The sequence below is a fragment of the Bufo gargarizans genome, chromosome 10 (assembly GCF_014858855.1).
Source record: "Bufo gargarizans isolate SCDJY-AF-19 chromosome 10, ASM1485885v1, whole genome shotgun sequence".
NCBI lineage: Eukaryota > Metazoa > Chordata > Amphibia > Anura > Bufonidae > Bufo > Bufo gargarizans.
In genome coordinates this window covers 78390188-78417837 of record NC_058089.1, presented here as the reverse complement: position 1 = coordinate 78417837, position 27650 = coordinate 78390188, and the positions used below count along the sequence as shown (strand labels likewise).

At 45.1% G+C, this 27650-nt stretch overlaps 1 protein-coding gene across 1 annotated transcript; it reads left to right on the top strand.

The window, feature by feature from the left end:
• Positions 1–27650, top strand: LOC122920867 (barrier-to-autointegration factor-like). The gene is made up of 3 exons (XM_044270648.1): positions 1–75; positions 8848–8984; positions 27368–27650. The coding sequence occupies exons 2-3, from the start codon at positions 8859–8861 to the stop codon at positions 27512–27514; spliced, it is 273 nt and encodes a 90-aa protein (XP_044126583.1). The 5' UTR covers positions 1–75; positions 8848–8858; the 3' UTR covers positions 27515–27650.

Genomic DNA, 27650 nt, shown 5'->3' with positions numbered 1-27650 from the left:
AAGTAAGTTAGTTCACTATCACTTTCACAACAGTGTGTGGCTGTCTGGCTGGAAGGTTCATACGCGGCCATAAAGGTTAGTTGTCACCGGTCAGGATTGTTTTCTAGGCAAGAGGTGTGTGAACAGGGGCGAGGTGCTGTTTCTGTAGACTGTGCTCAGACCAGTGTAGGGTGACATGGAGCGTGTATGTATTAGAGGGAGTGCTGCAGGTTATACAGCGTATAGACCTGGAGCCCTATTTGGGTGAGTAATATCCCTCCCACCACAGACTGACCTGTGTGTATAATGGGACCTAGAACCTTCGCTGAATGGAAGAGTGAGGACATAAGTGAAGTATGTCAGTGCCTCCACCAGGTTAGAGCCTCTGGATTACAGGGAGGATCTCTTCCTGGGATTTACATATGAAGTATAGTTAGCAGCCTTAACATGGATTTCTGTACTAATCTCACAATCTGAAAAGATACATATAGATGCCACATAAGGTAATAACAGTAACTTTATAAGGGTAAGAAATAGTACATACATGCAGTATACTGAGAACGCAGCAGTATTGCAATATCCAGAGATCCTGCAACAATCTTAAATTATATACCCGGGTATATATATATATATATATATATATAACTGTAAAGCAGAGCAGCACTCCAAAATTACAGTAAAAAATAATGTGTTTATTCACCCATAAGTGACGCAACATTTCGGCTCCAACATGAAGCCTTTCTCAAGCAATGTGAACAATGCAAAATTAAAGGGGTTGGCCACTCTCCATGTATTTTCAGCAACTGTGTGGGAGGCAGGGAAAAAAGAAAATTCCAGCCACACTCCAGTCCGTCCATGGCTGCACGAGACATGGAGAAGCTCCGTCCATGGCTACTGTGTAAATGCGCATGCCCAGTCAGCCCCTGCCACAGGCGCGCTCCCTGCTCCTACTCTGCTTGTTTCTGTCAGACTTCTGAGCGGGAGCCAGGCGGATCCCCTGTGAGGTAGAGGAACTGTGCCAGTACCGTCCTACCTATTAGTGATGGGAAGTTTGGATCTTTCAGATGAATCGGTTCATTTGAATCAGCTCATTCAAATGAACCGATTCATGAATCGGATCTTCGGTTCACTTGCTGAGTCACTGACTGCTGAGCTGACTTGCAAGTGAACGGAAGACTCTAGGTGGTGCGCATGCGCGGATGCTATCAAGTCGATTCACTTGCTGACTCAGTCGGCTCTTGGTAGTTGGTACATTGTCTGACTGTCTGAGTGAGTCAGGAAGAGTGATTATACTTATAGTGATAGTGAAGGGATTCAAGGGAAGCAGACGCCGGACAGGAGGACTCAGGAGCTGTCATGTGTGGTGTGACTGTGCATTGTTGTCTGTTGTGCATGCAATGCATTGTTACCCACAGTGACAGCAGTCCAACCAAGTGAATGCACAGGGAAAACTGTATGTGCTAAGCTGATAACAGTATTACAATAACACTGGCTGAAAATAAAATAGTCCCCACAGTCATCACTCAATCCATCCTGCCGCTATTTCGCTGTGCTGCCACTCCATCCCTATTGACTATAATGGGGACAAGGGCGGTGCTGTACGGCAGTGCACGGCGAAAGGCTGCCGGACTAAAAGTCCTGCATGTCAGACTTTTTAGTCCGGCGGCCTTTGGCCGCAAACTGCCGTACTGCGTCGGAGCTCCGCCCCCGTCCCCATTATAGTCAATGGGGACGGAGCGGTGGGACGGCGAAACAGCGGAAGGACGGATACGACAGGGTGAACAGTGTAATGTTGTATGGTGGGGACTATGTAGTATTGTGTGCAGGGGGCCGAGTAATATTGTATGGGGGGGGGGGGGGACTGTGTAGTATTGATAGTATTGTCTGCAGGGGGGGCGAGTAATATTGAATGGGGGGGACTGTGTAATATTGTGTGCAGGGGGGCTGAGTAATATTGTATGGTGGGGACTATGTAGTATTGTGTGCAGGGGGCCGAGTAATATTGTATGGGGGGGGACTGTGTAGTATTGTCTGCAGGGGAGCCGAGTAATATTGTATGGGGGGGACTGTGTAGTATTGTCTGCAGGGGGGCTGAATAATATTTTATGGGGGGGGACTGTGTAGTATTGTGTGCAGGGGGGCCGAGTAATATTGTATGAGGGGGGACTGTGTAATATTGTATGCGGGGAGGGGCGAGTAATATTTTGTGTAATTTTGTATGCATGGGGGGGTGCAGTGTAATTTTGCATGCAGAGGTGGGGTGCAGTGTGATTTTGTATGCAGAGGGGGGGTGCAGTGTGATTTTGTATGCAGAGAGGAGGTGCAGTGTGATTTTGTATGTGGGGTGTGCAGTGTGATTTTGTTTGCAAAGGGGTGCAGTGTGATTTTGTATGTGGGGGAGGTGCAGTGTGATTTTGTTTGCAGGGGGGGGGTGCAGTGTGATTTTGTATGTGGGGGAGGTGCAGTGTGATTTTGTTTGCAGGGGGGGTGCAGTGTGATTTTGTATGCGGGGGAGGTGCAGTGTGATTTTGTATGTGGGGGAAGTGCAGTGTGATTTTGTTTGCAGGGGGGTGCAGTGTGATTTTGTATGCGGGGGGAGGTGCAGTGTGATTTTGTATGCAGAGGGGGGGTGCAGTGTGATTTTGTATGCGGGGGGGGGGGGGGGGGGTGCAGTGTGATTTTGTATGCAGGGGGAAGTGCAGTGTGATTTTGTATGCGGGGGGGAGGTGCAGTGTGATTTTGTATGCGGGGGAGGTGCAGTGTGATTTTGTTTGCAGGGGGGTGCAGTGTGATTTTGTATGTGGGGGAGGTGCAGTGTGATTTTGTTTGCAGGGGGGGGATGCAGTGTGATTTTGTATGCGGGGGAGGTGCAGTGTGATTTTGTATGTGGGGGGAAGTGCAGTGTGATTTTGTTTGCGGGGGGAGGTGCAGTGTGATTTTGTATGCGGGGGGGGGGTGTGCAGTGTGATTTTGTATGCAGGAGAAGTGCAGTGTGATTTTGTATGCGGGGGGGAGGTGCAGTGTGATTTTGTATGCGGGGGGAGGTGCAGTGTGATTTTGTATGCGGGGGGAGGTGCAGTGTGATTTTGTATGCGGGGGGAGGTGCAGTGTGATTTTGTATGCGGGGGGAGGTGCATTGTGATTTTGTATGCGGGGATGGTGCAGTGTCATTTTGTATGCGGGGGGAGGTGCAGTGTGATTTTGTATGTGGGGGAGGTGCAGTGTGATTTTGTATGCAGAGGGGGGGTGCAGTGTGATTTTGTATGCGGGGGGAGGTGCAGTGTGATTTTGTATGCAGAGGGGGGGTGCAGTGTGATTTTGTATGCGGGGGGAGGTGCAGTGTGATTTTGTATGCGGGGGAGGTGCAGTGTGATTTTGTATGCGGGGGAGGTGCAGTGTGATTTTGTATGCGGGGGGAGGTGCAGTGTGATTTTGTATGCGGGGGAGGTGCAGTGTGATTTTGTATGCGGGGGGAGGTGCAGTGTGATTTTGTATGCGGGGGGAGGTGCAGTGTGATTTTGTATGCGGGGGAGGTGCAGTGTGATTTTGTATGCGGGGGAGGTGCAGTGTGATTTTGTATGCGGGGGAGGTGCAGTGTGATTTTGTATGCGGGGGAGGTGCAGTGTGATTTTGTATGCGGGGGGAGGTGCAGTGTGATTTTGTATGCGGGGGAGGTGCAGTGTAATTTTTTCCTCTTTAAAAATCAACTACCTAAGTTATTCAATGAAGTCTTGCGCAACTTCGTGAATAACTTACTTCGGCTCCGCAGAGCCCATACATTCTAATACTGTACGGAGACGAATCACTGTACAGTATTACTCCTACGTTTTGAATGAAGTGACTTCGGATGAAGCCTCCAAAGCTCACTGCCCTCGACACTAACAATGGCCTAACAGACGCGCACATTACACCGCCCTGCGGATCATTGAGGAGCGGCGTTTACTGGTGTGTACAGTTTCCATAGAATGGTGCTAGAAGAATTAGCTCAAAGGAGACAAGACTGTTGCAGAGTAACAGACCGTCTGGTTGGACTAAAACGTTAGAGATATCAAATTATTTTAATGCCACATCGCAAAAGGCACTTCATAGTGCTGCGCCTGTCACAACTCCATTTTTTTGGGCATTAGCAATACTGATAGATTACTGACCAAATGCTGACCAAGTGAAGGCGGATGCTCCACAGACAGGATCCGTTTTTTTGTGGGTTATTGTTCTGACGGATCACAGGAAGGACAAAATAATCAGTGACGTCGACACAAACTTACTGCTGACACCCTCTCCGCTGTGTTGGGGGGCGTCTCTACTTGTATACGTGTTTAATAGAGCAGGTTCTGTAGACATCTATGTGGAATCAGCTGACGACTGTGTAAAAGGAGTGCGCTTCTTCTTGGTGCTAACATCGATGAGGAAGGCTGAGTTCCTAGTTATTTGGTCAGTTTTGGCCAGGTGAATGCCCAAATAAGTGAAGTGTGCAGTGATTCTAAGAGCGACGCCTGTCATCTCCGTGTCATACGGACTCACAGTATTATTTCACTACCTAAGCAGACACCCTATGCGTGTTACTGCAAGGCACAGTGTTCTACGCCACTATAAAGGCTCTCACCAGCCAGGAAATATCAAATTTTTTTACGTGATTCGCCACAAATAAATTGATCTAACCAAATTTTTTCTAAAAATTCGGCAAACCGTCTGAATCAAATTTATGAGAAATTCACTCATCTCTAGCCACTTGTGCAGGGTGTGGATGACAAGGGGCCCATTTTGCTCAGGGGCCCACGGGGGATTCACCTGTACCCCTGTGGGTCAGTCCGAGCCTGATCATACTGCTGGAATTTACTACCAGGCAGAGTAAAAAAACCTTTTTGAGAATAATTTTTTGTAGATGGCTTTGAATTGATATCCCCTCTCCACAAGTGCCTCATACTCGCATGGCGCCGTATGTCTTCTGGACTGGAAGTCTGCCCAAAGAGACTAAACTGACTGGCTGCTGCCTTGTTAACATCAACCTCTTTACCCAGCACTGCCTACCATTGGCTGCAAGTAAGTAGCTTTATTATTGGTTGTGCACATCGGGCACCAATCGTTTCCCCCCCCCCCCCTTGATTGACAGGGCTGGACATCTCGCTCTGTCAATCTCGCGCCTGCACATTGCTCTGAGTACCAGCACATGCATGATATTGACAGGGCCAGGTGAGATGTCCAACCCTGTCTATCAAGGGGGAGGGGGAGCCTCCTGAGCAGCGGTGCCAGCCCGTCTCTGCTCAAGAAGTCTCTAGCTGGGTGATTAAAGGATGATTACTAATTGTAAGCTTGATTATTTTTTTTCTGGTCTTAACTTTTTAATTTATTGGGTGCTGTAGCTCTACAAGGGCTTGTTTTTTGGGGGATAAATTGTATATTTTAGTAACACCATGTATCTATTAACTCTTATTTTTTATTTTTTTATTGTTTGGAGGGATGGTATAGGATAGAGAGCAGTTTTGCCATTCTTTTTTTGCAGTTTAAATTTATGACATTCACAGTGTGACTTAAAGGGGTTCTCCAGGAATTAAGAAAATGGAGATACATAAATACTCCTTTATTATAAATATATTCCCAAATACCTTTCATTAGTTATAATGGTTTGTTTTGTCTGGGGAACAATCATTAGGAGAAATAAAAAAGCCGCTGTCTTATTAGTGCACACAAAACCTGTCCTAATCACACAGCAGGACAAGTTACTTCAGGACACTGTGGTAAGGAGCTGCCTCATCCTCCTCTCTGCTCTACTTGTCAGGGATTTTGATGCTGAATACAGATACTAAGATCTTCAGCTGAATGTCTGTAGGAATGGAGGTCATGAGGAGACATAAAATACAGAGAGGATGAGCAGGTCAGACTGTGGTAATGGAGACTGCATACAAGAGCTGCTGCTCATTAGCCACATCCATGTCTCCTCATGAACTCCATTACTACAGAGATTCAGCTGAAGATCTGTATTCGGGATTATAATCCCTGACAAATAGGAGAAGAGGGTGAGGCAGCTCTTTAGCTCAGTATTGTGAAGTAACTTGTTCTGCTGTGTGATTAGGACAGGTTTTGTGTGCACTATTAGGATGGCGGCCATTTTATTTCCTCTAATGATTGCTACTTAGACAAAACAAGCCAATATAGCTAATGAAAGGTATTTGGGAATATATTTATAATAAAGCAATATTTAAGTATTTTCATTTTCTTAATTCCCGGAGAACCCCTTTAACTAGCAGGTTACTTTTATTCTATAGCTCAGTACAATTACGGTGATACCAAATATGTATAGTTTTGTGCTTTTTACTACTTTTGCACAATAATAGCAGGTCTCATGCACAAATAAGTATTTTGTCGCCACATTCCTAGAGCCAGAATGTATTCCTTTTTCTGCATGTACGTTGCTTATTTTTTGCATGACAAGATGTAGTTTTTTAAACGAACCATTTAGCGGTACATGGAACGTATTAATAGTTTTCGTTTTTAGGGGGAACACGGCTATTCTAAATATGAATGCATGAGGTTTTTTTTTACCACTTTCACAAAATAAAACCATTTTTATGGACAAATTGATAACCTTTATTACTTTTAAAGGGGTTCTTCACGTTTTTGGAGGATGCGTTTAACTCGGAAGACCCCTCTCCTGACTAGACCTGGAAAGTAAAGCATACTAACCTGCAAAAGAAAGCATACGGCCGCTGGGTCTTGGCTTTTTTGCTGCTAAGATGCTGCTGCCTCGCTCAGGCCCCCTGCTTTTAATAGCCAATTTGACAGTGCTGCTGCCAATGAGTTACCTGTGAACCCTTGTGTCATGTCAACTGGTCACAGAACACAGCGGGGAACCTGGGCGAGGCAATGAAGGAGCCTGGATCCAGCAGTGGGAGCAGGTAAGTATTCTTCAGTATGGCCAGGAGGGGGGTCTTCCCAAACCTTCTCCAAGGGTGACTAACCACTTTAATGCCTTGTATACCAATGCATTATAGCCTATCACCGCAATAGGCAGGCCATGCCTGTAGTACAGTCTAGTGGGCATACAGCCATGGAAGGCCTGGAGGACTTTTTTAGGACCCCGGCTGCTACGGCAATGCTTCGGCACCCCACAATTGTACTTGCAAAGCTGATGGTGACAGAACCCCTCTATCTGTTTAGCTGCCTAGATGCTGTGGTTGTTAGCCCAGCGCTCCGAGCCTGCGCTGCTGGCCCTACACACGGGCACGGGGGCCAGGCCCCCTCTTTCCCTTCTGGTGTTTTGGAAGTTCTGCTTTTCTGTGTTCTCTGCTTCTTGATTTAATGGATTTTGCTGGTTTGCCACCTGCCTCTGACCTTGGACTTCTATAACGGACTTTGCTTGATCGCTGCCTGCCCTCACTCCAGACTTCCTGACTACATCTTTCTCTATGATCTTTCCGGTATCTCTGACCCCCTGGTCAGCTGCCACTGACTCTGGGACTGCTCTGAAGTGGCCTAATGGCCCAAGCCTATCCTCAGCATCAGAGGCTCTAGTGCAGACCAGGAAGTTACTTAGTCACACCCCTTCAGGGTATAGCCGGTCAGTGGCGCAGTGGGTCCACACTCACTTGCATAACAAGTCACTATTGACAGTGGCATCTAGTGGCTGGGATAGGATGTTCCCTGCTAAGCAAAACCCCCATTAAAAAAAAAACGTTAAAAAAAACATGTAAAAAAAAAAAAAACAACTTCATGCACCTTCATTATAAGATTTCACTGCTTGGATGATTATCATCCATGTACAGAGGCTATGTCTAATGGTAAGGGAGGGAGACTGCCATAGCAATGTCACACATTACACAATATACACATATTTGACAAAGGTATGCTTGGGAGAATTAAACAATTAATTTTTCAGTAATTATTATTTATTGAGCAAACTACCTTAACATAGCATGAAAAATTTAGGAAAATCTGTTTTCCTAATTCTAAATAAACCCTACAAAATGTATTGATTCATTTAATTCATTTACATCACAATAAAGGCCCCCTCTACTCTGTGTTCCAAAAAAATGGTCAAACATTTTTGGGGTAGACTGAGAAACAATGGTGATGAGTGACTTTTGGTGGCTACTCAGGCAACAGTGCAGGGCCCAGATTTTCAGGGCCGAGCTAGATGTCCAGCCCGGTCAATCAGCAGGCTGATGGGTGCTTCTTCACATGTGGGGGCAGTCCCTGACAGAGAAGAGCTCTTGCTAATGAGACGGTTTGTGTTGCTCATCTCTAAACCAAATAGAACAGCTTGTATAAAGACAGTGGCGTACCGCAAATATAGGCAGGGTACACCACTGCTATGGGGCCTGCGGCACAAGGGGGCCCGGAGCGCACGGAAGGCCCCGCCCCCCCGAACTTTTACTGACTCTGTGCGCTCCAGTTGTCCAGCACCTCTGACCAGCAGAGACCCTTGACTTCTTCTGCAATACAGTCCAATTATCGTCCAATAGACAATGTCAAAATATCATACTACAGTATACATATATTTCCATGACTTGTTAATTGGACTGTATTAGGGAATAAGTCAAGTGTCTCTGCCGGTCAGAGGTGCTGGACAACTGGGGGGGCCCATTCAAAAATTTGCTGTGGGGCCTGTTCAAAAATTTCCTGTGAGGCCCAGTCATTTCTAATTATGCCATTGTCCCTAACGTTTTTGGTAGGTCATGTATACATTTCTTTATTGGCCAGGAGCCAGGGCAGGAGGTGGGGAGGTGGGATGGTCCAGCCTAGAAGGCAGGGTTAGGGGGCCCAATTCAGATTATTGCTATGGGGCCCAATGATTCCTATATACGTCCCTGTATAAAGAGATTCATGTGTGATAATTCTAACTTAACTTCTCTTGTGATCTAACTTCTTCAGGTATAGCAAAGATGTCTTCTAAATCACAGAAACACAGAGACTTTGTGGCAGAGCCCATGGGAGTGAAGCCGGTGAAGGCTCTTCCTGGCATTGGTGACACACTGGCAGAAAAGCTTTCTGATAAGGGCTTTGACAAGGTAAGCTTTTGATATACCATATTTTTCACCCCATAAGACGCACTTTCCCCCCCCCAAAAGTGGGGGGAAATGCCCCTGCATCTTATGGGCCAATGCTGACATTTTTACTCTGCTAACACTGATATATCGCCGGCTGCGATGTATCAGCAGGGAGGAAGGAGGGGCTGGAGGCCGGCAACTCGCGGTGGGGCCCGGTGCAGTCACTGTACTCTAATACACCGGGCCTCGCACAGACCCGTATTCATATGTAAACTGTAGGCAATTGATATGTAAACTGTAGGCAATCCATATTGTAAGAGTTAGGTAGCGGGGTGGTCCATGAGCACGTTCTCTTGAGCACAGATTCCAGGCAACCTCAGTTTTCCATCAACTGTCCATATTTATTGCCAGCGGGTGGTACATAAAATAAACATACACAAACAAAATTCTATGCCTGTCCGGCTCTAACTATACAATAAGGAACTCCTGACTAACCTGGTGCCAGCCTAATACTGGATGCCAAACATAACCCTATTGTTTGTACCACCTGCTATACTCACAGAGACTCCAAGCAGTTCTGTCCCCAGGCAGAGAGAGAGAGACGTGTCTCCATTCCCAGCCTTATATCAGGCTAGCACACCTGAGTAGTGATTACCTGACAGCCCAAAACCCAAACTGTCCGGATGGAGTGGGGCCCCACCCTTCTCTCCCCACTCCAGCAACACAGGCCCTAAAAACCCAGAGGTTTTTTTGTTTTGTTTTTTTGTTGTTTTTTTACAAACCCGAATTGCTGAACCTTTCCCTGGTTGCTTTTTAAATGACAGAAGTGAGGAACCTTGGGCACACATAGGCCCCGTCCACTACTTCTCCAGACACTCTGTCACAATATGTAAACTGCAAGGTAGCGCAATCCACATAATACTCACTATAAAAAGCCCGTACTAGCAGGCAGGCTGGCCAGTCACTTCCTCACGCGCATGCTCTTCCCACTTTATTAATGAAGCAGGCGGAGCACGCGCGTGCAGCCTGCAGTGCCTGCTAGTATGGGAGTTTCATAGTGAGTACTATGCGGATTGCGCTACCTTGCAGTTTACATATGAATACTGGTGTGTACGGGGCCCGGTGTAATAGAGTACAGTGACTGCATCAGGCCCAGCCAAGATTTCAACACCAGTTGCCAGCCTCCACCCCCTGTATTGGGGTCACTATTTACCGTACTCAGGGACACTTTTATGGGGGATATCTGTGGATGAAACGTATATAGCATCTTATGTGTCATCCACAGATTCCCCCCATAACAGTGTCATCGACAGATGCCCCATAACAGTGCCATCCACAGATCCCCCATGACAGTGCCTTCCACAGATCCCCCCCCCAACATTGCCATCCACAGATCCCCCATACGTGTCATCCACAGTTCCCCATAACAGTGTCATCCACAGATCCCCCATAACAGTGTCATCCACAGATTCCCCATAACAGTGTCATCCACACATCCCCCATAACAGTGCGTCATCCACAGATCCCCATAACAGTGCGTCATCCACAGATCCCCATAACAGTGCGTCATCCACAGATCCCCATAACAGTGCGTCATCCACAGATCCCCATAACAGTGCGTCATCCACAGATCCCCATAACAGTGCGTCATCCACAGATCCCCATAACAGTGCGTCATCCACAGATCCCAATAACAGTGCGTCATCCACAGATCCCCCCATAATAGTGTCATCCACAGACCACGATTAGTTAAAAACCCACCTCCTCAAAAACCTTATGGGCAGGTGAGTCTTATAGGGCGAAAAATACAGTACCATGTAAGGCTGTGTTCACCTGTATTGTATTGCAGGGGCGCACCCACAGGTGGGGGGCTCCAACGGGTCTGGACCTCCCCTAGAAGTGGTCTGTTTCTATATTTTAGAGTGATCCCATCCTAATGCTGCCAGCTCTCAGACACTGACTACTTTAAAAGCAGAGTTAGGCCTCATGCACACGACCGTTTTTTCTTAAGGTCCGCAAAAACGGGGTCCGTAGGTCCGTGATCCGTGACCGTTTTTTCGTCCGTGGGTCTTCCTTGATTTTTGGAGGATCCACGGACATGAAAAATAAAAAAATAAAAATCTAAATCAAGTTTGCCATTGAAATGATAGGAAAAAACGGACACGGATCACGGACACGGATCACGGACACGGATGACAATCTTGTGTGCATCCGTGTTTTTTCACGGACCCATTGACTTGAATGGGTCCATGAACCGTTGGCCGTGAAAAAAATAGGACAGGTCATATTTTTTTCACGGCCAGGAAACACGGATCACGGATGCGGCTGCCAAACGGTGCATTTTCAGATTTTTCCACGGACCCATTGAAAGTCAATGGGTCCGCGAAAAAAAACTGAAAACGGCACAACGGCCACGGATGCACACCTAAGCCTACATGCACACAAACATATTTTGTTTCCACTTCCGTTCCTTTTTTTTTGCGGACAGAATTTGCGGACCTTTGTATATATCGTAGCAAACAGCGGCTGCACCCACTAATCGGTTCTGGAACGAGGTGCTCACCTCTAGAGGCCTCACCCCAGACCTATGTAGAAAAAAACAATATGTATAAAATTAAGAGGGGCACTCTCTACATAAGGGATCACACTTGGATCATATAATTGAGTTGTAATAAATTTAATAGCTACACTGCAGAATAATAACATGGAATGGACAATCCCTAAAATAGTAAAATATCTGCACACAAAGTGTTAAAACCACATCAATTAATAACACAATATAAAAATGCAATTAGACCTGTGGAGGACAAGTATCAAATTAGTCCACTGTTGGTATATACCGTATGTATATATATCACTCCTTGTCTGGAATAATTATGTCCTTGGATGCAGACAGCTGCGCTATATTTCAGGAAGTAGTAGTTGGTATCCTGATTTCTTTAACAGTGCAACAATGTCATTTGGAGTGCAGACATTCAATGCAGCCCGATTTGGTGATCCAATTATGTTTGTGTCAACATGGGGTTACCTGGGTCCGTAAATCTATTGCGCTGAACGTGTCAGCCAGCCGGCTGTGAAGTGCGCTATAGAATATAGGTTTCTCTTACCGGACTCTCCTGTGTGCCCCTCGCCCGCCTCCTGGTAATCGGCGTCTCTTACCGGCCTCCCGCTTCGTGGCGTCCTCCTCAGTCCCGTTTCTCACCCTTTACGCAGCGTCCCACGTGGTGACGAAGCCGGCGTCGGCACGGTATGTCACGTGATGCGGAAGTAACTTTCCTTGCTGGTCAGCTGTCTTTTTCTTGCCGGAGGTCCTGGCTGGGCTTAAGCTAGTTGTTGGACAGGCCTGTCATTAAAGATGAAATGTCCTTTCTGTATACATCAATTATCTGCGGTCACTTCCTGGGACCATACGCGTTTCGGGGACAGCCCCTTCCTCAGTGGTCATCAGGAGTGAGCTGTAGCGCTGATCCTTTTATAGGCGGATACTTGCCAATCCGCATTCCTTAGTGGTTCACATTAAAAATCCGGACTGGAACCCTGTTGATAACCTTTTTCTTTGTTACTGTCTATGTATAGTACTATATTGTTATATATATGTACATATAGACTTTCCTCCCCATGTCTTGCAATCCTCCTCATGTCTTACAATAATAACCCAATACAATTTGTTAAAATTTAATAAAAACCAATACATATAATATAAGGTTAAAACATCACAATTCCTGTGCAGACAGATCTTTAATGACAACTTGCTATTCAAGGTGTATAATAACAACATCAATAATAATCTTGTTGGGAGGGGGGGAATACTGACGCATATATCTCTATTCAAGGCATAATAATTGAGAAGAGGCTCAAATGTCGAGTGGTCCAGATGGAATGGGAGAGGGGGGCATGCAGGGAGAGGAGATCGGGATGTCGAAAACATGACTGAGACTCCGATGTCCCATCCCCAACAGGCCCCCCCTCCTCCTTACAGGAAGCCAAAAAGCTCCAACTCGGCATTCAAACCCCCCGGCATCATAGTCTCAAACTCAAAAATGCGTCTCGACTCCTGTCTGGACATATGCGCAAAATGGTTTCCCCCTCTCCAAGGTCTCTTGATCTTCTCAATAGCTGTAAACATTAGTCCGGAAGGGTCACTTCCATGTACCAATTTAAAATGTTTAGAGAGGGAGTGTGCCTCATAGCCCTTTTTATGTTGGCTATATGCTCTGCTACTCTCTTTTTGAGAGTCCTCTTTGTCCTCCCTATATATTGTTTGTTGCACCCGCATTGTAGCAGGTATATGACATCCGTTCTGTCACAAGTGAGGCAATCCCTAATGTTCAGACTAAATGAGTTTGTGGTGGACTGTACCTTTTCTCTCTTCCTTGGGAACCTTGTAATTTTGCAGTTGGCACATCTCCCACACCTAAAGAACCCCTTTGTAGATAACCAATTTCCTCCCCCCTTGTTTATCAGGTTCTTAACAGTTGGAGCCACTTTGCCCGCTAGATTTGTAGCTTTAGTATACACTATATTTGGAGTGTCGCGGAGATAGGGCCCTATAATCTTGTCTTTTAACAAATGATTCCAATGTTTTTTAACAATCCTTTCCACAGTACGATATTGGGAACTAAATGGTAGCATAAGTTTGGGAGTGTCGTCATCTGCAGGAGCCTTCTTATTTGAAAAAAACTCTCTCCTCTCCATTTTCCTCACTTTATCAAGGGACCTATCGACAATTTTCAGTGGATATTCCCTCTCTACCAGTCGATTTTTTAGCAGCTCAGCTTCCTGTTCAAATTTTTCTTCTATTGTGCAGTTTCGCTTCAATCTTCTAAACTGGCTTGTAGGCACATTGATCAGCCACCGTGGTAGGTGGCAGCTTGAGAACCTAATGAAGCTGTTTTTGGACACTGTTTTAAAATGGGTACTACAGATCAGACTATCAGACTACAGATCAGAATTTGCGGACCTATTCATTTCTATGGAGCCGTTGAAAATGCGGATAGTCAACCGTTTGTTTTCTGTGTCCATTGTCTGTGATTCAATTCCGCAAAAAAAAAGTAAAGCATGTCCTATTCTTGTCCGTAATAAACGGTTCACTGACCCATTCAAGTCAATGGTCTGCAAAAAATGTGGATGACAAACAGAAGCCATCTGTATGTCATCCACATCCACATTTTTTGCGGATGGTTGCTATGAAAACCCTGTCCAAGGCCTGTGAACTTGTACAAAAAGTTTAAACTGGTTTTGCCCAGAGTTTGGACATTATATTATACTGAAGAGTGTTTGCCAAGTGCTCTTGGAAAAATGCCCCGTTGGGATGTCGAAAAGCTTATTACGCTTGTCCAGGAACGCCCAGAGCTCTGAGACACCAGGACCAATGTCTACCACGACAGAATAAAAGAAGATGGGTCCTGGGAGAGTGTCACAACGAATGAAGCCTAGAGAATGGGACAGAGCAGGCAGCAGAGGTCGTGCAGATTTAGGTTAGTGCAAGCTATGTGGTTTTGTGTCCTTGCCCTTGTGTCCCGCCCCTGTGTTCTCCATAATTTATTTTGCAAGTAGTCACATGAGGTAATATTCGTGTCCCTTTTGTGGACATGCTTCTGGTTTGGCCTGTGCATGTTTGTCATTCATTATGTGTTTTCAAATATGTGAAGACAAACATGTTTTAATGCTTGTCCCGACCTTTGCTCGACACAGCAGTGATGTCTACACAGCATACGTCCTTTACAGTTTTGTACACGTGGGCCTGTAAGAATTGATATAGCGAAATCTGTCCCCTTTCCAAACATATTATGTTGTTAAAGGCCTAGTTGCAATATTCACCTTCTTCATCCATTTCTTACACATTAGTATCCAGTGCTCAACATCAGTACAACAATGTACTGTGTGACATTGGATGGGTGTGTTTTTTCATAGGCATTTAATGTTCATGTACATTTTCAAAAGCTGCTGTTAGCCAGACCTGGGCCGACATGTTGGAAAGGGCATTGTTTTGCTGCTATGGAGTTTGGCCTGGTGAGCGGCGACCATAGAAATTCCTGATAAATGATGTAGAAATGCATTAGCTGTGTATACAGAGCTAACTCAGACTGGGACATGCCTGGGCCGTGTAGTTATAGTGGCGGCCTGTTAGTGAGCTATGCCCTACTGTACTATGTGCTGTTTATTATTCCCTTTTTAAGCTATTTTCATTTAGGGTAATCATTTGCTCTTACTTTGAATGTGTATTTTTATTTTTAGACAGAACTTATATAATGTATTGTTTGAAATGTTTTATGTTTCCACAGCCCAAAAAACTAAATGCACAGTTGCAAAGACCAGTTCCGTCGGGAAATAACAGAGAAGGGGCGCAGTGGTGAAGGTGGATCCCGCAAAAGGCCGTACATGTATACCGAACAGTTACGGTTCCTTAAACCAGTTATGGATTTGAGGCCATAAGTTGTGTTCATAAATCATAAAGCATGTTTGTAACTGTATGTCATTGCCGCTATTTGTATATTTGAAGACCTTTCATCCGGATTTGGTCTGAATTATATGATGGCTGTGGCCTACCCATCTGATTATATATTTTTTAACAGAGAATGCACAGTTTGGTTTTGTGCTGACTTCTAGTTGATGCTTACCAGTTATTTTTTATGTTGGCTTCCAACCCGCCTGAGACAAAATCCCCCAAATCACTGTTTAGCAAAGTATACCAAGCAATGTTTTTTTGCCCTATGCCTTTATATATACAGACTGACGAATTTCCACACTTGGTTAGCTCAGGAATGGTGGTTCATGACAGCACAGGACTCCACTATGGAATATTGAGGTGCCAACAGCATCGGGCATCCTACCCCTCGGACCCCCTGTGAAACGACATCCGATATAAAGATCAACATACGGTCTGGACTCTAGGACCCAGTGCATCACCAGCCTTTCACAGAGCAGTGTGTAATACGTGAAATACAGCTAGGTCACGTGGGACACCACGTTTGAGACCTGCTAACTGCTCGGGACGCCAGGTGAGTTTAAGCAGCTGCTGCTGGTTGAGCCCACAGGAACAGAAGAGGGGTAAAGTACTCTGCCCTATGGGGCTTATTTGAATGCAGACGCCTAAACGGCTGATGTAGTGCGGACAATCATAAGTGACTCAAGCGCCACCAGGCGATTATATTTGGCGTGGACATTTACGATTGACGCCGACCTGGCAATGATACATGGTCACAGGGCTGACTGTATATTACCACCTGGACATATGTACACATTTGTGTTTATTTATGTTTTATATTATATGTATGTAGATTTTATGAGTTTTATGTCAATACATTAGTTTTATGTGAATAAATTAGGATTATTGATATCCTGCCTTGAATGTAGTCAGATATTTGTGTGCCCTTCAATTACTTCATTTATTTGGTTAGCTCAGGAATGTGTTGACATTTTTTATACTCGGACAGCTCTAAAGACCCATGAAACTACATAATGTTCTTAGGCTGTTTGAACAATATTCAAAGCAACAGTCCGCTAATGGTTTGATTATGTAATGTGCCAACAAATGTTTAGGGCGAACATTTGCAACCCTTGTTGGTTCTGTGCCGGCTCACCTTATATGAGAACATGCAGCACTATTTTGCTAAGAATTGCATTATATTCAGAATGTTAGTTGTGGCTAATGTCCTATATATTATTTTTTATCTGATTTGCCCTACAGTACTGTAGACAGCCTGGATGATCCAGGGGCGGAGGAATCTCAGCTTTCCGATCTTGGATGTGCTAAAACTCCAGCTGTCTTCTCGCCAGCGTCCACTCCAACCCAGACCCCGGCTGAAGATCCACAACCCGAGCCAAGGGAAATGTCAAGGCCTGCAGAAGGGAGCCCTGCACCAGCCCAATGACCACAGATGAGGTGAAGGAGGGGTGGCACTCAGCCTTCTTCGGGGGTAGCTACTCGGGAAATAATAGATTCCCAATTTATTGACTACCTAGCCCGGAAGAGGGATGACGTTCAGAAAGAAATTATGATTAGGGGGATGGCACTATTGTGTCGGCATGTATCTCCAGAGAGGCAAAGTAGTTGCATGTCGTCTATAGCAAGCGTCCTAGAGATGTTTGCCTCCCTATACCAAGGGGACATACATGCCCTAATAGATACAGTGCGGTGCCAGGTGATCTTAGCCTCAAATCAAATACCCACCACTTATCTACCTTGCCAGCCACCAGTCCGAGGGTCTTCGGTCCAGCCACAACGATTTACTATGAGCCAAACTACAAACCCCTTCCTTTTCCCAGGCCAATTATCCAGCCCATTACACATCAGGGGCCCCAGATCAGGGGAATGTTCAGCATGAACCCTCTTATGGGACAACCAGTTTTACCAGGGATTTGTTAAATTTGTGAAAATGTGTTTTGTTTTTTATTTATGTATCCTGTAACATTACTGACATGGTTTGTCTTTATTTGTTTGATTTGAGGTTTATAGGATAAGTAAAAAAACATAGTTTAAAATCGCTTGCCTCATGGTATTGCTTGTAAACAAAATAATGTCATCATTTCTGCACATTTTAAAATAAAAGATAGACACACACACACAATCGATCAAGTACTATTAGTTTAATAATTGGCATACTTAAGCAAATTATTCATCATTCAATGAGGTATTAGAAGGTTATTTGGCCAAGATTGCAAATATATTTAATGATGTATTCCAAAGTACACTTTGAACTGCATCTGTAGTAATTTTCATCAGATTTTATTAATTGTTTAATGGCCAAAAAAACTCAGCCCATAATCCCACATCAAGGGTCCTCATTATCTTGCGATTCCCTACACTCAACTACAACATAAATTTAAAAAGCTGTCTAGAAAAAAACAACTACCAAGCCCAGAAGATATGAAACCACGCCACGAATAGCATCCAACTGCCATTGCACGGCCCCCTCTGGGCTGCTGAAAAAGTCTGCATACGTTTCCCGAACTGCAATGCCTGCAGTACCAGGTCGTCTATGCAGGGTCAGATCGAAACCCACACCTGATGATGTTGGAAATTGGTTCTGGTCAACAGCAGAGGAAGGATTGTGCATCCTGGTGAAGTTCTGTAGAACAACACAAGCTTTAATCACCAGGGTATCATTCTCCAAATCCATCTACACTACGTGCAGAATTACTAGGCAAATGAGTATTTTGACCACATCATCCTCTTTATGCATGTTGTCTTACTCCAAGCTGTATAGGCTCGAAAGCCTACTACCAATTAAGCATATTAGGTGATGTGCATCTCTGTAATGAGAAGGGGTGTGGTCTAATGACATCAACACCCTATATCAGGTGTGCATAATTATTAGGCAACTTCCTTTCCTTTGGCAAAATGGGTCAAAAGAAGGACTTGACAGGCTCAGAAAAGTCAAAAATAGTGAGATATCTTGCAGAGGGATGCAGCACTCTTAAAATTGCAAAGCTTCTGAAGCGTGATCATCGAACAATCAAGCGTTTCATTCAAAATAGTCAACAGGGTCGCAAGAAGCGTGTGGAAAAACCAAGGCGCAAAATAACTGCCCATGAACTGAGAAAAGTCAAGCGTGCAGCTGCCAAGATGCCACTTGCCACCAGTTTGCCCATATTTCAGAGCTGCAACATCACTGGAGTGCCCAAAAGCACAAGGTGTGCAATACTCAGAGACATGGCCAAGGTAAGAAAGGCTGAAAGACGACCACCACTGAACAAGACACACAAGCTGAAACGTCAAGACTGGGCCAAGAAATATCTCAAGACTGATTTTTCTAAGGTTTTATGGACTGATGAAATGAGAGTGAGTCTTGATGGGCCAGATGGCTGGATTGGTAAAGGGCAGAGAGCTCCAGTCCGACTCAGACGCCAGCAAGGTGGAGGTGGAGTACTGGTTTGGGCTGGTATCATCAAAGATGAGCTTGTGGGGCCTTTTTGGGTTGAGGATGGAGTCAAGCTCAACTCCCAGTCCTACTGCCAGCTCTGGAAGACACCTTCTTCAAGCAGTGGTACAGGAAGAAGTCTGCAAGGTAAGAAAAACATGATTTTCATGCAGGACAATGCTCCATCACACGCGTCCAAGTACTCCACAACGTGGCTGGCAAGAAAGGGTATAAAAGAAGAAAATCTAATGACATGGCCTCCTTGTTCACCTGATCTGAACCCCATTGAGAACCTGTGGTCCATCATCAAATGTGAGATTTACAAGGAGGGAAAACAGTACACCTCTCTGAACAGTGTCTGGGAGGCTGTGGTTGCTGCTGCACGCAATGTTGATGGTGAACAGATCAAAACACTGACAGAATCCATGGATGGCAGGCTTTTGAGTGTCCTTGCAAAGAAAGGTGGCTATATTGGTCACTGATTTGTTTTTGTTTTGTTTTTGAATGTCAGAAATGTATATTTGTGAATGTTGAGATGTTATATTGGTTTCACTGGTAAAAATAAATAATTGAAATGGGTATATATTTGTTTTTTGTTAAGTTGCCTAATAATTATGCACAGTAATAGTCACCTGCACACACAGATATCCCCCTAAAATAGCTAAAACTAAAAACAAACTAAAAGCTACTTCCAAAAATATTCAGCTTTGATATTAATGAGTTTTTTGGGTTCATTGAGAACATGGTTGTTGTTCAATAATAACATTAATCCTCAAAAATACAACTTGCCTAATAATTCTGCACTCCCTGTATATGGATGACCTAAACACCCTCCACTTGCTGCAGAGTATGCCGAAAGCGCACTCAACATACTGACGGGCACGAGTCAACCGGTAGTTGAAAATACGCCTCCTGACATCCAAACCGCGTCTGGGGAAGGGCCGTATAACATGGGGAGTGAATACAAACCCTTCATCAGCCACGATGACAAATGGAGCTGGCAGACCTGCATATCCGGGCAGTCTTTTGGACTCGGGCAGGGCAAGCTGGTTGACACGAATCCGTTCACGCAATCTAGAAGTACTAAAGATGCTTGCATTTGAAGTGCTTCTATAGACCACAATATCAACCATTTTAAACCGGTAGTTACTATCAGCATAGGCGTGCGCAGCCTATTGCATTAGGGTGTGCACCCTAAAGTACAAACACACACGCCCCGCGCACTTATGTGTATATATATATATATATATATATATATACACACACACACACACATACACACACATACACACAGGCCGGGCCTCACCCTAGTGTTGCCTTGACTCTGCGCAGTGGCGATTCTAGGAACAATATATAGGGGGGGCACATAAGATATCACAGTCAAAAAAGGGGGGGGGGGGGCACTAATCATTTTCACCACTTAATTATACTACTGAAAAAAGCTAAATAAGTATATATAAAGAAGATTACTAAATAGAAGAGTATTGCGGTATGCAGGGATACCTTTTTATTGTACTATCCTAATACTTAAAGGGAACCTGTCACCGGGATTTTGTGTATAGAACTGAGGACATGGGCTGCTAGATGGCCGCTAGCACATCCACAATATCCAGTCCCCATAGCTCTGTGTGCTTTTATTGTGTAAAAAAAAACGATTTAATACATATGCAAATTAACCTGAGATGAGTCCTGTCCCTGAGATGAGTCAGGGACAGGACTCATCTCAGGGTAATTTGCATATGTATCAAATCGGTTTTTTTACACAATAAAAGCACAGAGAGCTATGGGAACTGGATATTGTGGATGTGCTAGCAGCCATCTAGCAACCCATGTCCTCAGCTCTATACACAAAATCCCGGTGACAGGTTCCCTTTAAAAGACAAGCTTTCAAGAGTTTTCCTTTCTTCCTCGGTATTGCTTCAGACCTGAGAAAGAGAGAAACACTCTCCAAAACTTTTCTTTAGCGTTTAAAACAGTTTCAGCACTATAATAAAATAATTTACTTACAAAAGAAGCTATTCAGTCGTCTGCTGTGCTGTCCTCTGCTTGCTTCCGCGGATCTTCCCCTCCTTTCAGTCTATCCATAGTGCGCAGGTGCACTGTTATGGGGGATCTGTGGATGACACACTGTTATGGGGGATCTGTGGATGACACACTGTTATTGGGGATCTGTGGATGACACACTGTTATGGGGGATCTGTGGATGACACACTGTTATGGGGGATCTGTGGATGACACTGTTATGGGGGATCTGTGGATGACACTGTTATGGGGGAATCTGTGGATGACACTGTTATGGGGGAATCTGTGGATGACACTGTTATGGGGGAATCTGTGGATGACACTGTTATGGGGGAATCTGTGGATGACACTGTTATGGGGGAATCTGTGGATGACACTCCACTGTTATAGGGGCATCTGTGGATGACATTGTTATGGGGGCATCTGTGGATGACACTGTTATGGGGGCATCTGTGGATGACATTGTTATGGGGGCATCTGTGGATAACACTGTTATGGGGGTATCTGTGGATGACACTGTTATGGGGGCATCTGTAGATGACACTGTTATGGGGCATCTGTGGATGATGCACTGTTATGGGGGCATCTGTGGATGACGCACTGTTATGGGGGCATCTGTGGATGACGCACTGTTATGGGGGCATCTGTGGATGACGCACTGTTATGGGGGCATCTGTGGATGACGCACTGTTATGGGGCATCTGTGGATGACGCACTGTTATGGGGACATCTGTGGATGACGCACTGTTATGGGGGCATCTGTGGATGACGCACTGTTATGGGGGCATCTGTAGATGACGCACTGTTATTAACAGTGCGTCATCCACAGATCCCCCCATAACAGTATCATCCACAGACCCCCCCATAACAGTGTCATCCACAGACCCCCCCATAACAGTGTCATCCACAGATATCCCCTTAAGAGTCTATTAATAGGATATCTGTGGATGCCACTGTTATAAGGGCATCTGTGTGGAAGCTGATGGATGACACTGTTATGGGGGGCTAGGGGGGGATCTATGTATGACATATATATATAGCAGCATCTTGTGCTATATATGTTTTACAACAAAATTGGCCACAGCACTCTGTTCATAGAATGGCAGGGGTGGGTGCACGTCCGGGTAGCGTTCTAAGGCTCCACCTCCAGAACTTGTAAGTGTCACAAATATTTAGACAGCACTCCTTTTTTTTTAGTGATAATTAAATGATTTTATTTCATGTTATTTCAGCCGGAATAGGTGGGTTTTTTTGTCAGTTGCAACGTTTCAGGCGTAATAATCGCCCTTCATCAGGCACTCTGAGGACCACACTAAGTATACAGCCGGCGCTGTGCTATATATGTGTCATCATCCACAGATTCCACCCCCCCCCCCCCCCATAACAATGTCCCTGACAGTGAGTGACCCACAACTTTTACCATGTTGTACTACTATCTCTATTACTAACTTACTGGGACTCCAGCTAGTATTCACACTTTTTCTTTTTCACAGACACAATCACTGGGCGCCTTGGGCGGACGGGCAAGCGGGCTGGCAGGCTCTCAAACATTCAAACCAGGCCGGCGGCAGCGTAATGTGACGTCACCCACTCCATCACGCCGCACGCTCCTGCTCCTCCCACTTTATTAATGAAGCAGGTGGAGCAGGCGCGTGACGTCGGAGTGAGTGACGTTACGCGGCCGGCCGCCGGGCCACGGCGCACAGGAGCAGTCGTACTCGCCAGTCGAGCAGATGTGAGAATCTGAGATGTCATTGAAGCTGTGCGGCCGGGGCTGGCAGCCGGGGCTCAAGAGGCTAGGCAGCTGCGGCAGGCGGCAGTGCAGGAGCACAGGGGCGTGATTAGGGTGTGCCCAGGCACACCCCGTGCGCACGCCTATGACTATCAGCCAAAGCCAAAAGCACTACTGAAAAATATTGTTTATAATTGAAGAATCAGGTGCCAGAGTGAGGCGGATTATTAACACGAATGTGCTTGCCATCCAGTGCCCCAATGCATTTAGGAAACTGTGCAGATTCATTGAAGCCCTCAGCGATCCGAACCCATCACCGCCTCTCGGAGTCTATGCCAAATGACATGACAAGTGTGACGCACAAGCTGAGAAATCGTTGAGGTTCCCAAAATAAACTCAAATTGCAGGGATGCAAATAAGTTCTCAGTTGCCAAGAATCTGCGGGGGAAAACAAAAAAAAAACATTAATTATAAGGGTTTATGGCATCAGAAAAATGCTTACCGTATTTTTCGCCGTATAAGACGCACCGGCGTATAAGACGCACCTAGGTTTTTGGGGAGGAAAATAAGAAAAAAAATTTTTTTAACCAAAAGGTGTGCTGTGGGTTTGGAACTAGGTGGTCTGTGGATGGCACTATTACTGGGGATCTGTGGATGACGGACACTGTTATGGGGGGATCTGTGGATGACGGACACTGTTATGGGGGGATCTGTGGATGACGGACACTGTTATGGGGGGATCTGTGGATGACGGACACTGTTATGGGGGGATCTGTGGATGACGGACACTGTTATGGGGGGATCTGTGGATGACGGACACTGTTATGGGGGGATCTGTAGATGACGGACACTGTTATGGGGGGGATCTGTAGATGACGGACACTGTTATGGGGGGAACTGTGGATGACGGACACTGTTATGAGGGAACTGTGGATGACACACTGTTATGGGGGGATCTGTGGCTGGCACTGTTACAGGGGGGGGATCTGTGGATGGCACTGTTATACATGTGTCATCCACAGACCCTCCCAGCCCATAACTGTGCCATCCACAGATCCCCCGCCGCTCCAGTATACTAATATAATATGTCTTATTCAGTTAATAGTTATTAAATATGCCTCTTTATTCCTAAAAGTACCTTAAATCCTAAGCGCTTTAGTACAATGCCGGCAGGCCGGGCAGCCGGCGCGGCGCGTCACTCACTGACGTCACTTGCCTGCGCCGCCTGCTTCATTCATAAAGTAGGCGGCGCAGGCACGTGACATCAGGGAGTTACGCTGCCGCCCGCCCGGCCTGCATTGTACGGATGCGCTTAGGATTTAAGGTACCATTAGGCATAAAGGGGCATATCTAGTAACCATTAATTGAATATGACATTTTATTAGTACACCGGAGCGGCGGGGCGGGCCTTTAGTACAGTGACTGCACCGCCCCGCCGCTATTGCCGGCCCCAGCTCCTCCTCCCAGTCCCTCCCCGAGTCCCCGCTCGCTTTACATCGCATCCAGCGATGTAAAACTGACTGCATTCGCCGTATAAGACGCAGGGGCATTTCTCCCCCATTTTGGGGGAAGAAAAAGTGCGTCTTATACGGCGAAAAATACGGTACTTAAAATTGTTGGCAGTAGACAAAAAAGTAAATATTCAATGTCCCTTGTTAGTACCTAATTTCTTACCAAAAACATTTGCAACAGAGCGAAACGCTGCAACAAAAATGGGGGTGTAGGCCCTACTCTGAAAGGCTCTTTTACACCTAGTGTGGTCACGCCATTTTAATGGTGAATATATGGGCAACGCAGGATGATGTGAGCACTCTATCAGCATGATGTTGGTGTGCCCAGACAAAAAAAAAAGAGCTTCACATACAACACTACCTTTAATCTTTGTATGTTATTTGGCTATTAAAATTACAAAGTATTTAAATTAACAATAGCACAAATAAATAAGGGACAAAGACTGGTAAGTTCAGTTTACATTAGCACATGTGTAACATAAGGCACTTAAAGAACCATGTTACTAATGACATAAGCCCTCTACATTACTGTTAGCAATAAAAGAACATATTGCTTATCTCAGCGTGACGATGAGCCCTTCCTCAAGACTAATGCAGCGCCTCATATTGGTGTCCTAGAAGCTGAGGACAGTACGTGGAGATGACAGCAGGCAATCAAAGGTAGACATTGACATCCGACAGAACACCAAGAACTTTTCAGTATGCTGACGAAGATCAGTGTAGAGGGTATGGAAGTGTCCTTTCGTGTACCGTTGGGAAATAATGTGATGGACCCAAAGTCTCCTCTTTCTCCTCGGTTCCTTGTCCAGCAGAAGTGACTGCTGTCCGCGTCGCCTACTAAAAAGCCAGTACAGTATGGCCTCATCCTCAGAGTCATCTGCCATGGAAAAACCAAGACTCAAAACACACGAATCCTATGAAACCAAAGCCAAGGAATCGAACAACACTCTGTAGTCTGGAAAGACTGCAGAAAATGGCCACCAAACACTCAGATGACCAGCATATATACCTGTATCCTGGGTGGGGATAGTTACATTTCTATACATTTTAGCCTTCTGTTTTTTGGGGGCCCCAAAACAAAATGGAAGACACACAGAAACATGACGGCCATAATTTGCAGACCAACGATATGGATGCGGAAAAAAACGGAACACGGATCCGTGATTTGCAGACCTCAATACACATACGTTCGTGTGCATGTAGGCTTAGAGGAAACACTGCTCATGGCCATAGGAATCAAGTAGTCTGGGGCTGACTTGAGTCTGTGGGAGAGTTTTCTAGACATTCTCTGTGCAAGGAGACCAGGAAGAGGGAGCAGAAAAAATGTGACATCACCTTTTGCATGACTATTTCTTTTCCTGTTTTACAGGCTTTGTCTCTTTATCAAGTAAAGACATATATTGAACCATTGCTTACATATGATCTATGAATACATAGGGGGAGATATATCAAGACGCTTAACAAATCAGGAACATCTATGCCCTGCTGTGCGCCAGAAACTGGAGTCTATGCAAGCTACAGGCTGGTGTAGACTTCAGCTATAACCTCTGCCACTTTCTGGAGAAAGTTATAGTAAATGCGGCAGTGGCATGAAGAAAAAGCATATGGTCTATGACCACTAAGGACAGTGGCGTAACTAGAAATGACTAGGCCCCGCAACAAATTTTTGAACAGGCCTGCCCCCTTGCAACTTCGTCACAACCCCCTCCTATTGTGCAACCCCCACTCCTGTGGCTATTTAAGATCGCTCTTTCATATATGGCCCAGCAGATCGTTCGATCAGTTTGCTAGAGTGTCTCTGTATAGAATGTCATTTTTAACACTGTTGAGGGGGCCCTGACAATAAAATCTTTTAGTCCTCCTCCTGGTTGGTCCCCTTCTGAGTGTGTGCCCCAAAGCAGCTGCTTCCCCAGCTTCCACTATTCCTATGTCCCTGACTCAGGACTTATAAAAGCTGGTTGGTTGGTACAGGTGTTAAAATGAGGACACTTGGAACTTCACATTGAACAAGAATTCTGAAGTTTTATTATTGGAACTTGGTGAAGTGTCTAGCCTCAAGACATGAAACACGTTGATTTTAGTCCTGCTGTAATTTTCCTCCTTTACACATCATGAGGGTATAGTTATATAATTTCAGCTGTATGTTGTTTGTTGGGAGTGACCTATTATTATATGTAGGAGGGGTTTATAATAAAGGGTGTGACACCATTAATCTGCCTGGGCTGCCCCTAACCAAAATTTTTGGGTGCTCCCCTGTTGTATTGTATATGTATTGGATTTGGCATAATGCAATTTTTTTTAAAGAATCTGTGGCAGAAATCCAAGTCTAAGGAAGCATTCACACGCGGCAGATTTTCTGGCAGAAAATTCCACTACTAAAAAATCAGTTCCATTCTATGTTGCAGATTCTATCAGGATGTAGGTGTGTAGAGTCTTCTCCTAAATTTATGAACATGGCCATTAGCACCTTACAGTTTATTTATTTTTTATTTTTTTATATATACTGTAAATTTAGAATGATCACATGAATCACAGGATAAAGCTATCATATTTGTTATACCACACAGTGAACGCCGTAAAAATAAATTCCACAAATGTTAAAATTGCAGTTTTTTTAATCTTTTTCCCTAAAAGGAAAATAATAAAAGTTATTTAATACACTATGTGTACTCCAAAATGGTTCCTAAAAAAAACAAAACTCATCCTGTAAAATCAAGAATTTTATTTAGAAGGCTGCTGAACACAGAGGGGTAAATGTTACTGGTCCTTAAAGGGTTTGTGTCATCTCATACATTCAGGGCATATTGCTAGGTTATGCCCCCAATGTCTGATAGGTGCAGGTCCCACCTCTGGGACCCGTAACTTTATCGAGAACAGAGCCTTGAAAGTCACGGAGGGCACACCGCGCATGCATGGCCGCCCTCCATTAATTTCTATGGGGCTGCCGAAAAAAGCTCTAAAATGGAGCCCTCAAAGAGAAGAACAGTGGACCCTGCATGTTCAGCTACCCTCCATTCATTTTTATGGGACCGCTGCAAATAGCCTAGCGCTGGCTCAGCTTATTTCCATGTGCTCCATAGACGTGAATGAAGCAGTGGCTTTGCTTGCGCAGTTTACTTCCCATTCATTTCTATAGGACTTCCTAAAATAAAGTGCCTATAAAGTTTTACGGATAGGGGCCGGTCCCAGAGATGGGCATGAGCTATGTTATAACTTGAGTTATGTTATCGTGTCAGTCTACACTTTACCTAAATACACCATTTCTTTATTTTCTAGGCCTATACTGTCTTGGGTCAGTTTCTCATGATGAAGAAAAATGAAAAGCAATTTACAGATTGGTTGAAGGACATCTGTGGCGCCGATAAAAAACAGGCAGGTGATTGTTTTTGCAGTCTGAAAGAATGGTGTAATTCATTCTTGTAAGAATATTGCCTTCCCAAGTCCAGCCTCTGAAGTTCAAGAACAGCATGCTACCTGCAATATCCAACTATGAGCAAGCAAGACATCTTGGTGCATTAAATTGCCACCAGGTGTACAAAGAAGACGACGTGCATCTGGT